Genomic DNA, 13309 nt, shown 5'->3' with positions numbered 1-13309 from the left:
CTCTCCCTCTGTCTCCCCAAAGGGCTAGTGGGGTCCTGTCTTCGTTAAGAGCATTCCCTGTGTGTCTGCTGTGTGTCGGTACGTGTGTGTCGACATGTATGAGGACGATATTGGTGTGGAGGCGGAGCAATTGCCAAATATGGGGATGTCACCTCCTAGGGGGTCGACACCAGAATGGATGCCTTTATTTATGGAATTACGGGATAGTGTCAACACGCTAAAACAGTCGCTTGACGACATGAGACGGCCGGACAATCAGTTAGTGCCTGTCCAGGCGCCTCAAACACCGTCAGGGGCGGTAAAACGCCCTTTGCCTCAGTCGGTCGACACAGACCCAGACACAGGCACTGATTCCAGTGGCGACGGTGACGAATCAACCGTATTTTCCAGTAGGGCCACACGTTATATGATTTTGGCAATGAAGGAGGCGTTACATTTAGCTGATACTACAGGTACCACTAAACAGGGTATTATGTGGGGTGTGAAAAAACTACCTATAGTTTTTCCCGAATCAGAAGAACTAAATGATGTATGTGATGAAGCGTGGGTTGCCCCCGATAAAAAGATGCTAATTTCAAAGAAGTTATTAGCTTTATACCCTTTCCCGTCAGAGGTTAGGGCGCGCTGGGAAACACCTCCTAGGGTGGACAAGGCGCTCACACGCTTATCTAAACAAGTGGCGTTACCCTCTCCTGAGACGGCCGCACTTAAAGATCCAGCAGATAGGAGGATGGAAAATATCCAAAAAAGTATATACACACATACAGGTGTTATACTACGACCAGCTATAGCGACAGCCTGGATGTGCAGTGCTGGAGTAGCTTGGTCAGAGTCCCTGATTGAAAATATTGATACCCTGGATAGGGACAATGTTTTACTGTCTTTAGAGCAAATAAAGGATGCATTTCTTTATATGCGTGATGCACAGAGGGATATCTGCACACTGGCATCACGGGTAAGTGCTATGTCCATTTCAGCCAGAAGAAGTTTATGGACGCGACAGTGGTCAGGCGATGCGGACTCAAAACGGCATATGGAAGTTTTGCCGTATAAAGGGGAGGAGTTATTTGGAGTCGGTCTATCAGATTTGGTGGCCACGGCTACAGCCGGGAAATCCACTTTTTTACCTCAAGCTACTCCCCAACAGAAAAAGACACCGACTTTTCAACCGCAGCCCTTTCGTTCCTTTAAAAACAAGAGAGCAAAGGGATATTCAAATCTGCCACGAGGCAGAGGAAAGGGGAAGAGACACCAACAGGCAGCTCCTTCCCAGGAACAGAAGCCCTCCCCCGCTTCTACAAAAGCCTCAGCATGACGCTGGGGCTTCTCAAGCGGACTCGGGGGCGGTGGGCGGTCGTCTCAAGAATTTCAGCGCGCAGTGGGCTCACTCGCAGGTAGATCCCTGGATCCTGCAGATAATATCTCAGGGGTACAGGTTAGAACTAGAGACAGATCCGCCTCGCCGTTTCCTGAAGTCTGCTTTACCAACGTCCCCCTCCGAAAGGGAGACGGTTTTGGAAGCCATTCACAAGCTGTACTCTCAGCAGGTGATAGTCAAGGTACCTCTTCTACAACAGGGAAAGGGGTATTATTCCACTCTATTTGTGGTACCGAAGCCGGACGGCTCGGTAAGACCTATTCTAAATCTGAAGTCCTTGAACCTATACATAAAGAAGTTCAAGTTCAAAATGGAGTCACTCAGAGCAGTGATAGCGAACCTGGAAGAAGGGGACTTTATGGTGTCCTTGGACATCAAAGATGCGTACCTCCACGTTCCAATTTACCCCTCACACCAGGGGTACCTCAGGTTCGTTGTACAAAACTGTCACTATCAGTTTCAGACGCTGCCGTTCGGATTGTCCACGGCACCTCGAGTCTTTACAAAGGTAATGGCCGAGATGATGATTCTTCTTCAAAGAAAAGGCGTATTAATTATCCCATACTTGGACGATCTCCTAATAAGGGCAAGGTCCAGAGAACAGCTAGAGAGGGGATTAGCACTGTCTCAAGAAGTGCTAAAACAGCACGGCTGGATTCTGAATATTCCAAAATCCCAGTTAATGCCGACAACTCGTCTGCTGTTCCTGGGGATGATTCTGGACACGGTTCAGAAAAAGGTTTTTCTCCCGGAGGAAAAAGCCAAGGAGTTATCCGAGCTTGTCAGGAACCTCCTAAAACCAGGAAAGGTGTCTGTACATCAATGCACAAGAGTCCTGGGAAAAATGGTGGCTTCTTACGAAGCAATTCCATTCGGCAGATTCCATGCACGAATTTTCCAGAGGGATCTGTTGGACAAATGGTCAGGGTCGCATCTTCAGATGCACCAGCGGATAACCCTGTCTCCAAGGACAAGGGTATCTCTTCTGTGGTGGTTGCAGAGTGCTCATCTATTGGAGGGCCGCAGATTCGGCATACAGGATTGGATCCTGGTGACCACGGACGCCAGCCTGAGAGGCTGGGGAGCAGTCACACAAGGAAGAAACTTCCAGGGAGTGTGGACGAGCCTGGAAACGTCTCTTCACATAAACATTCTGGAACTAAGAGCAATCTACAATGCTCTAAGCCAGGCAGAACCTCTGCTTCAAGGAAAATCGGTGTTGATCCAGTCGGACAACATCACGGCAGTCGCCCATGTAAACAGACAGGGCGGCACAAGAAGCAGGAGTGCAATGGCAGAAGCTGCAAGGATTCTTCGCTGGGCAGAGAATCATGTGATAGCACTGTCAGCAGTGTTCATCCCGGGAGTGGACAACTGGGAAGCAGACTTCCTCAGCAGACACGACCTTCACCCGGGAGAGTGGGGACTTCATCCGGAAGTCTTCCACATGCTGGTAACCCGTTGGGAAAGACCAATGGTGGACATGATGGCGTCTCGCCTCAACAAAAAACTGGACAGGTATTGCGCCAGGTCAAGAGATCCGCAGGCGATAGCTGTGGACGCGCTGGTAACGCCTTGGGTGTACCAGTCGGTGTATGTGTTTCCTCCTCTGCCTCTCATACCAAAAGTATTGAGAATTATACGGCAAAGAGGCGTAAGAACGATACTAGTGGTTCCGGATTGGCCAAGAAGGACTTGGTACCCGGAACTTCAAGAGATGATCACGGAAGATCCGTGGCCTCTACCTCTAAGGAGGGACTTGCTTCAGCAGGGTCCCTGTCTGTTTCAAGACTTACCGCGGCTGCGTTTGACGGCATGGCGGTTGAACGCCGGATCCTAAAGGAAAAAGGCATGCCGGAAGAAGTCATTCCTACTTTGATTAAAGCAAGGAAGGAAGTAACCGTGCAACACTATCACCGCATTTGGCGAAGATATGTTGCGTGGTGCGAGGATCGGAGTGCTCCGACGGAGGAATTTCAACTGGGTCGATTCCTACATTTCCTGCAATCAGGATTGTCTATGGGTCTCAAATTGGGATCTATTAAGGTTCAAATTTCGGCCCTGTCAATTTTCTTTCAAAAAGAATTGGCTTCAGTTCCTGAAGTCCAGACTTTTGTTAAGGGAGTGCTGCATATACAGCCTCCTGTGGTGCCTCCAGTGGCACCGTGGGATCTCAATGTGGTTTTGGAATTTCTAAAATCTCATTGGTTTGAACCACTAAATAAGGTGGATTTAAAATATCTCACATGGAAAGTGACCATGTTACTAGCCCTGGCTTCGGCCAGGAGAGTGTCAGAACTGGCAGCTTTATCTTACAAAAGCCCATATCTGATTTTCCATTCAGACAGGGCAGAACTGCGGACTCGTCCGCATTTTCTCCCTAAGGTGGTGTCAGCATTTCATCTGAACCAGCCTATTGTAGTGCCTGCGGCTACAAGTGACTTGGAGGACTCCAAGTTACTGGACGTTGTCAGAGCATTAAAAATATATATTGCAAGGACAGCTGGAGTCAGAAAATCTGACTCGTTGTTTATATTGTATGCACCCAACAAGATGGGTGCTCCTGCGTCTAAGCAGACGATTGCTCGTTGGATCTGTAGCACAATCCAACTTGCACATTCTGTGGCAGGCCTGCCACAGCCTAAATCTGTAAAGGCCCACTCCACAAGGAAGGTGGGCTCATCTTGGGCGGCTGCCCGAGGGGTCTCGGCATTACAACTTTGCCGAGCAGCTACGTGGTCAGGGGAGAACACGTTTGTAAAATTTTACAAATTTGATACTCTGGCTAAGGAGGACCTGGAGTTCTCTCATTCGGTGCTGCAGAGTCATCCGCACTCTCCCGCCCGTTTGGGAGCTTTGGTATAATCCCCATGGTCCTTTCAGGAACCCCAGCATCCACTAGGACGATAGAGAAAATAAGAATTTACTTACCGATAATTCTATTTCTCGGAGTCCGTAGTGGATGCTGGGCGCCCATCCCAAGTGCGGATTATCTGCAATAATTGTACATAGTTATTGTTAACTAATTCGGGTTATTGTTTAGGAAGCCATCTTTCGGAGGCTCCTCTGTTATCATACTGTTAACTGGGTTTGATCACAAGTTGTACGGTGTGATTGGTGTGGCTGGTATGAGTCTTACCCGGGATTCAAAATTCCTCCCTTATTGTGTACGCTCGTCCGGGCACAGTACCTAACTGAGGCTTGGAGGAGGGTCATAGGGGGAGGAGCCAGTGCACACCACCTGATCGGAAAGCTTTACTTTTTGTGCCCTGTCTCCTGCGGAGCCGCTATTCCCCATGGTCCTTTCAGGAACCCCAGCATCCACTACGGACTCCGAGAAATAGAATTATCGGTAAGTAAATTCTTATTTTATTTTAGATTCTCCATCCACATCGAGTGTAGATGCTACTACTGAAGGTGCAAGGACCATAGAAGAAGCCATGAGTGAGCAAATGAAGTCTCTTACAATAAAGGATCCTGGGACTAGTGAAAGCACTGCATATACTACAGCATGATTAGACAATATTTGTAAATCAAAATATAATCCACATGACATCATTTTTATCATTCTGTTTTGGCTTTTGATTAAATGAAACTGCACATCTATTCAGTGCTGCTTTCCACTCTCTAGAACATGCATATTTGTAGTCCAAATGTGTTCATTAGCAGCAAAAGAAAAACAGTGAATTCTCATTACTGATAATTCAGTTTCCTCTAATTACTTCTTTGCAGTCAATACAACTGGTATCTTAACTTCTAAAGGTGAAGACATGTAGACAAAAAACTCACCCAGATGGTATCTAATGCAGATACCCCTCTTCCCCTAGGAAAAGCCGCAATCTGTTGTTGTCACAGCGCACCAGAACCCCGGCCATGTGCGCCATAGTGTGACATCACACAGGCGCCTTATTTGAATTCCCCTCTGTATAATAGGATGTCTCTGTGTACTATTTATTATAGGCTCATTAAAAATACTTAGTGATTCCCATTGCTCTACCAGTGTGTCCCGCTCCTGGTCCTACCTTCCCTGTACTCCATTCCTGGTTCCTGCCTTCCTGTGCTCTGTTCCAGGTTCCTGCTATCCTAGTGTTTGCTCCCAGTCTCATACCTATTCCTGACCTTCCTGTCCAGCTCCAATCCTGTCCTTTATCAGTTGTCTCCATGTTTATACACCTCACAGGAAATTCCTATACCAGCTCTCGTGTATACCAGCCGTGTACTAGGAAACCCAGTCAGCGGGCTGCGACCTGTATGTTGGGCACAGCGAAGCCCAAATCCCCTTTCGGGAGTCCCTGGTGAAAACCACTGGCAAGTTAGATTCCGCACCTCTGCATTGGGTCCCAGCAAGTTCTGTAGTATGGGTTGACATCCACCTTCTCTATCTGAGTGTTGTGACAGTTGTGATGTGATGCCAAAGGTCTGGTCCCCGGATGTAATCAAAGGGTAATTGTATTATAGCAGCCTGGATCATGCCGCTAAAACACTTCCTGCTTCACCTTATTACCAAGGCGAAGCAGAAAGCCACTCCGACAAGTTGTACTAACATCTTGTCTGCCGAAGCAGGTGAGTGTAAACTCCCCCCACCTGTGATCCCCACAGAGCACACAGCACATCAGCTCAGTGCAGATGCGCTGTGTCTCCCAGCCCGACTGTGCATGCGCGAGATCTCACAAATCGTGTAAGATCTCACAGATCGCGCAAGCTCTCCTGCGCAGCCCGGAGACCGGATGCCTCCACAGCCAGGGACAGCTCTGACCCTGCTGTGGATATACAGTAGGGCTAAGTTACCTGCAGCTAATGATACAGATATTATACAATCGTGCAGCAGTATATACTGCTGGAAATTTGCTGAGTTTTGATCTGATATGTGTGGACAAGGTAGTCTGGGGAGGCACTGCCTCACCTGTCACTTTTCAATCCAGAGTTTTGCCTATAAAAATGATTAAATAATACAAAGAAGAGATTTATATTTTCTTTATATTTCTCTAACGTCCTAGTGGATGCTGGGGACTCCGTCAGGACCATGGGGATTAGCGGCTCCGCAGGAGACAGGGCACAAAAATAAAGCTTTAGGATCAGGTGGTGTGCACTGGCTCCTCCCCCCATGACCCTCCTCCAAGCCTCAGTTAGGTTTTTGTGCCCGTCCGAGCAGGGTGCAATCTAGGTGGCTCTCCTAAAGAGCTGCTTAGAAAAAGTTTTTAGGTTTTTTATTTTCAGTGAGTCCTGCTGGCAACAGGCTCACTGCAACGAGGGACTTAGGGGAGAAGAAGTGAACTCACCTGCGTGCAGGATGGATTGGCTTCTTAGGCTACTGGACACCATTAGCTCAAGAGGGATCGAACACAGGCCCAGCCATGGAGTCCGGTCCCGGAGCCGCGCCGCCGACCCCCTTACAGATGCCGAAAAGCGAAGAGGTCCAGAAACCGGCGGCAGAAGACTTTTCAGTCTTCATGAGGTAGCGCACAGCACTGCAGCTGTGCGCCATTGTTGTCACACACTTCACACCAGCGGTCACGGAGGGTGCAGGGCGCTGCAGGGGGCGCCCTGGGCAGCAATGAGAATACCTTGTTCTGGCTAAAAAATACATCACATATAGCCCTTGGGGCTATATGGATGTATTTAACCCCTGCCAGGTCTCACAAACTCCGGAGAAGAGCCCGCCGAAATAGGGGGCGGGGCCTATCTCCTCAGCACACAGCGCCATTTTCCTGCTCAGCTCCGCTGCGAGGAAGGCTCCCAGGACTCTCCCCTGCACTGCACTACAGAAACAGGGTAAAAAAGAGAGGGGGGGGCACTTTTTTTGGCGTTTTTGATATATATTAAACTGCTATAAGGGAGACAACACTTCTATAGGGTTGTTCCTATATATTTATAGCGCTTGGGTGTGTGCTGGCAAACTCTCCCTCTGTCTCCCCAAAGGGCTAGTGGGGTCCTGTCTTCGATAAGAGCATTCCCTGTGTGTCTGCTGTGTGTCGGTACGTGTGTGTCGACATGTATGAGGACGATGTTGGTGTGGAGGCGGAGCAATTGCCGGTAATGGTGATGTCACCCCCTAGGGAGTCGACACCGGAATGGATGGCTTTATTTATGGAATTACGTGATAATGTCAGCACATTACAAAAATCAGTTGACGACATGAGACGGCCGGCAAACCAGTTAGTACCTGTACAGGCGTCTCAGACACCGTCAGGGGCTGTAAAACGCCCTTTACCTCAGTCGGTCGACACAGACCCAGACACGGACACCGAATCTAGTGTCGACGGTGAAGAAACAAACGTATTTTCCAGTAGGGCCACACGTTATATGATCACGGCAATGAAGGAGGCTTTACATATCTCTGATACTGCATGTACCACAAAAAGGGGTATTATGTGGGGTCTGAAAAAACTACCTGTAGTTTTTCCTGAATCAGACGAATTGAATGAAGTGTGTGATGAAGCGTGGGTTAACCCCGATAGAAAACTGCTAATTTCAAAGAAGTTATTGGCATTATATCCTTTCCCGCCAGAGGTTAGGGCGCGCTGGGAAACACCCCCTAGGGTGGATAAGGCGCTCACACGCTTATCAAAACAAGTGGCGTTACCGTCTCCTGAAACGGCCGCCCTCAAGGATCCAGCAGATAGGAGGCTGGAAACTACCCTGAAAAGTATATACACTCATACTGGTGTTATACTGCGACCAGCCATCGCCTCTGCATGGATGTGCAGTGCTGGGGTGGTTTGGTCGGATTCCCTGACTGAAAATATTGATACCCTAGATAGGGACAGTATTTTACTGACTATAGAGCATTTAAAGGATGCATTTCTATATATGCGAGATGCACAGAGGGATATTTGCACTCTGGCATCGAGAGTAAGTGCGATGTCCATATCTGCCAGAAGAAGTTTATGGACGCGACAATGGTCAGGTGATGCGGATTCCAAACGGCATATGGAAGTATTGCCGTATAAGGGGGAGGAATTATTTGGGGTCGGTCTATCGGATTTGGTGGCCACGGCAACAGCCGGGAAATCCACCTTTTTACCTCAGGTCCCCTCCCAACAGAAAAAGACACCGTCTTTTCAGCCGCAGTCCTTTCGTTCCTATAGGAACAAGCGGGCGAAAGGACAGTCATATTTGCCCCGAGGCAAAGGAAAGGGTAAGAGAGTGCACCAAGCAGCTTCTTCCCAGGAGCAGAAGCCCCCCCCGGCTTCTGCAAAGCCCTCAGCATGACGTTGGGGCTTTACAAGCGGACTCAGGGGCGGTGGGGGGTCGACTCAAGAATTTCAGCGCACAGTGGGCTCACTCACAGGTGGACCCCTGGATCCTGCAGATAATATCTCAGGGTTACAGGTTGGAATTCGAGAAGTCTCCCCCTCGCCGGTTCCTAAAGTCTGCTCTGCCAACGTCTCCCTCAGACAGGGCGACGGTATTGGAAGCCATTCACAAGCTGTATTCTCAGCAGGTGATAGTCAAGGTACCCCTCCTACAACAGGGAAAGGGGTATTATTCCACACTATTTGTGGTACCGAAGCCGGACGGCTCGGTAAGACCTATTCTAAATCTGAAATCTTTGAACCTGTACATACAAAAATTCAAGTTCAAGATGGAGTCACTCAGAGCAGTGATAGCGAATCTGGAAGAAGGGGACTTTATGGTGTCCCTGGACATCAAGGATGCTTACCTGCATGTCCCAATTTGCCCTTCACATCAAGGGTACCTCAGGTTCGTGGTGCAAAACTGTCATTATCAGTTTCAGACGCTGCCGTTTGGATTGTCCACGGCACCTCGGGTCTTTACCAAGGTAATGGCCGAAATGATGTTTCTTCTACGAAGAAAAGGCGTATTAATTATCCCTTACTTGGACGATCTCCTGATAAGGGCAAGGTCCAGGGAACAGTTGGGGGACGTAGTAGCACTAACCCAAATAGTGCTGCAACAGCACGGGTGGATTCTGAATTTTCCAAAATCTCAATTGACCCCGACGACACGTCTGCTGTTCCTGGGAATGATTCTGGACACGGTTCAGAAAAAGGTGTTTCTTCCGGAGGAGAAAGCCAAGGAGTTATCCGAACTTGTCAGGAACCTCCTAAAACCAGGGAAAGTGTCTGTGCATCAATGCACAAGAGTCCTGGGAAAGATGGTGGCTTCTTACGAAGCGATTCCATTCGGCAGATTCCACGCACGAACTTTTCAGTGGGATCTGCTGGACAAATGGTCCGGATCGCATCTGCAGATGCATCAGCGGATAACCTTGTCGCCACGGACAAGGGTGTCTCTTCTGTGGTGGTTGCAGAGTGCTCATCTGTTAGAGGGCTGCAGATTCGGCATACAGGACTGGGTCCTGGTGACCACGGATGCCAGTCTGAGAGGCTGGGGAGCGGTCACACAGGGAAGAAACTTCCAGGGAGTATGGTCAAACCTGGAGATGTCTCTTCACATAAATATACTGGAGCTAAGAGCGATTTACAATGCTCTAAGCCTGGCAAAACCCCTGCTTCAGGGTCAGCCGGTGTTGATCCAGTCGGACAACATCACGGCAGTCGCCCACGTAAACAGACAGGGCGGCACAAGAAGCAGGAGAGCAATGGCAGAAGCTGCAAGGATTCTTCGCTGGGCGGAAGATCATGTGATAGCACTGTCAGCAGTGTTCATTCCGGGAGTGGACAACTGGGAAGCAGACTTCCTCAGCAGACACGATCTACACCCGGGAGAGTGGGGACTTCATCCAGAAGTCTTCCACATGATTGTGAACCGTTGGGAAAAACCAAAGGTGGACATGATGGCGTCTCGCCTCAACAAAAAACTGGACAGGTATTGCGCCAGGTCAAGAGACCCTCAGGCAATAGCTGTGGACGCTCTGGTAACGCCGTGGGTGTTCCAGTCAGTGTATGTGTTTCCTCCTCTGCCTCTCATACCAAAAGTACTGAGAATTATACGGCAAAGGGGAGTAAGAACGATACTCGTGGCTCCGGATTGGCCAAGAAGAACTTGGTACCCGGAACTTCAGGAGATGCTCACGGAAGATCCGTGGCCTCTACCTCTAAGACGGGACCTGCTTCAGCAGGGACCGTGTCTATTCCAAGACTTACCGCGGCTGCGTTTGACGGCATGGCGGTTGAACGCCGAATTCTAAGGGAAAAAGGCATTCCGGAAGAGGTCATTCCTACACTGGTAAAAGCCAGGAAGGAGGTGACTGCACAACATTATCACCGCATTTGGAGAAAATATGTTGCGTGGTGTGAGGCCAGGAAGGCCCCCACGGAGGAATTTCAATTGGGTCGATTCCTACATTTCCTGCAAACAGGATTGTCTATGGGCCTCAAGTTGGGGTCCATTAAGGTTCAAATTTCGGCCCTGTCGATTTTCTTCCAGAAAGAATTGGCTTCAGTTCCTGAAGTCCAGACTTTTGTAAAAGGAGTACTACATATACAGCCCCCGGTTGTGCCCCCAGTGGCTCCGTGGGACCTTAATGTAGTTTTGGATTTTCTCAAATCCCATTGGTTTGAGCCACTCAAATCGGCGGATTTGAAATATCTTACATGGAAAGTAACCATGCTACTGGCCCTGGCTTCAGCCAGGAGAGTGTCAGAATTGGCGGCTTTATCGTATAAAAGCCCATATCTGATTTTCCATTCGGACAGGGCAGAACTGCGGACGCGTCCTCATTTTCTGCCTAAGGTGGTGTCAGCGTTTCACCTGAACCAGCCTATTGTGGTGCCTGCGGCTACTAGCGATTTGGAGGATTCCAAGTTGCTGGACGTTGTCAGGGCATTGAAAATATATATTTCAAGGACGGCTGGAGTCAGAAAATCTGAATCGCTGTTTATACTGTATGCACCCAACAAGCTGGGTGCTCCTGCTTCTAAGCAGACGATTGCTCGTTGGATTTGTAGCACAATTCAACTTGCACATTCTGTGGCAGGCCTGCCACAGCCTAAATCTGTCAAGGCCCATTCCACAAGGAAGGTGGGCTCATCCTGGGCGGCTGCCCGAGGGGTCTCGGCATTACAACTCTGCCGAGCAGCTACGTGGTCGGGGGAGAACACGTTTGTAAAATTCTACAAATTTGATACCCTGGCTAAAGAGGACCTGGAGTTCTCTCATTCGGTGCTGCAGAGTCATCCGCACTCTCCCGCCCGTTTGGGAGCTTTGGTATAATCCCCATGGTCCTGACGGAGTCCCCAGCATCCACTAGGACGTTAGAGAAAATAAGATTTTACTTACCGATAAATCTATTTCTCGTAGTCCGTAGTGGATGCTGGGCGCCCATCCCAAGTGCGGATTGTCTGCAATACTTGTACATAGTTATTGTTACAAAGAAATCGGGTTGTTATTGTTGTGAGCCGTCTGTTCAGAGGCTCCTACGTTGTCATACTGTTAACTGGGTTCAGATCACAAGTTGTACGGTGTGATTGGTGTGGCTGGTATGAGTCTTACCCGGGATTCAAAATCCTTCCTTATTGTGTACGCTCGTCCGGGCACAGTATCCTAACTGAGGCTTGGAGGAGGGTCATGGGGGGAGGAGCCAGTGCACACCACCTGATCCTAAAGCTTTATTTTTGTGCCCTGTCTCCTGCGGAGCCGCTAATCCCCATGGTCCTGACGGAGTCCCCAGCATCCACTACGGACTACGAGAAATAGATTTATCGGTAAGTAAAATCTTATTTTTTTTATTATTTTTGTAGTCAAAACTCTGGAGTATACTGGAGAACTGGAAAAGCTCTGCCTCACCTGACCGCATAACACTGCAAATAACCTTTGGCATCACATCACAAGAAATTGCTGCTTACGTGACACACGTCAGGACCTTACTTCAAGAGTTTGCATTCAGCGCCGGACTTTCTGCTGGTAATTAATATTCTCCATTAAGGTCGGATTATAGAATTGTTCCTGTGCAGCTATAGACTTGAATAACAGTGGGACTTTACTTGCCAGTACAATGGATATGCTAATGACATTATACACTTTTTTTATATTATTAAAATCAATCTGATCTTTTATATTTAAATATGTGCGCACACATGCACTTTTATATTCATGCCTAACATGTTCTGTATTGTTTTATTATACTGCTAATGAATAAATGTTTCATATTGTATCAATTTCAAGTGTCCAGATTGTTCCTTCGGAATACTTAATGTTTTCCAGCGGGCAGGATGCCGACTGTAAAGATCCTGACAGCAGGAGCCTGCCCGCCAGAATGCCAGCAGCGGGGGGGGGGGGGAGCGCTAAGAGTCCCTTTGCTGGCTCACTGCGCTTGCCATGCTGCGGGCTTGGTGGCTCACTGTGCTCACTACAGGTTCTATTCTCACTTTATGGGTGTCGTGGATTTCGGCTTTTGGGATTCTGGTGTCGGTATCTTGACCGACGTAATCCCGATAGCTGGCAAATTGATTGCATCCCGTTCTTTCTGCCATGTCAAGACCTAATTAAGAGCACAGTATCTTCATTTGTTTTAGATGTACAGTATTTTTACCTTGCCATTTAGATCTGAGTTTGGCCATGGCTCTCCTAAATCTAAATCTCTCAGTACACTTTAAATCTGCCTCCCTGACGTGCACCATGGTTTGGCCAAGGTACTGCTTTTCTTGCTTTGCCGTAACTCAGAATCAGGCCCATGATGTTCATGAAGGAAGAAGCCAACATTTTTTCCCCAGTAATTGGAAAACTTCCTGATGTAGAAACCATTCCCTTAGAATAACAATGGTCCACAATATTCTCAACATTGAATGCTGAAAGAGACTTTAGGTTTCTTTCTGCGCTAAATATCAGTTCTGGTTCCTCCCTGGCAAATTATTAAGGCCACCACTGTTCTGCTGTTTGAGAATACTCAGATGCTTCCCCAGTAACTGTTGGCATAACTATTGTACTACTTTTCATACTGCTCTTACTGTATTTCCAGTACATTTATGTGAAGTTTCTTTTGTTTTGGGAACCATTTACCCTGCA

The 13309-nt window shown here is 48.4% G+C and overlaps 1 protein-coding gene across 9 annotated transcripts in view; it reads left to right on the top strand.

The window, feature by feature from the left end:
• FAM216A (family with sequence similarity 216 member A) overlaps positions 1-12435 on the top strand; it is a 41244-nt gene extending 28809 nt beyond the window's left edge. For 8 of the 9 annotated variants that reach the window (XM_063964416.1, XM_063964412.1, XM_063964411.1 and 5 more), the window contains one exon: positions 4757-4984. In XM_063964416.1, coding sequence (XP_063820486.1) covers positions 4757-4893 — 137 coding nt within the window. In that variant the 3' untranslated portion in view covers positions 4894-4984. Of the gene's footprint in view, positions 1-4756; positions 4985-12045 lie in introns of those variants that run through there. The other variant, XM_063964417.1, reaches the window with a different exon arrangement.
• The last annotated feature ends 874 nt before the right edge of the window (positions 12436-13309 follow it).

This window comes from Pseudophryne corroboree, chromosome 1, assembly GCF_028390025.1.
Source record: "Pseudophryne corroboree isolate aPseCor3 chromosome 1, aPseCor3.hap2, whole genome shotgun sequence".
Lineage (NCBI taxonomy): Eukaryota > Metazoa > Chordata > Amphibia > Anura > Myobatrachidae > Pseudophryne > Pseudophryne corroboree.
This window is presented reverse-complemented; position numbering and strand designations above follow the sequence as displayed.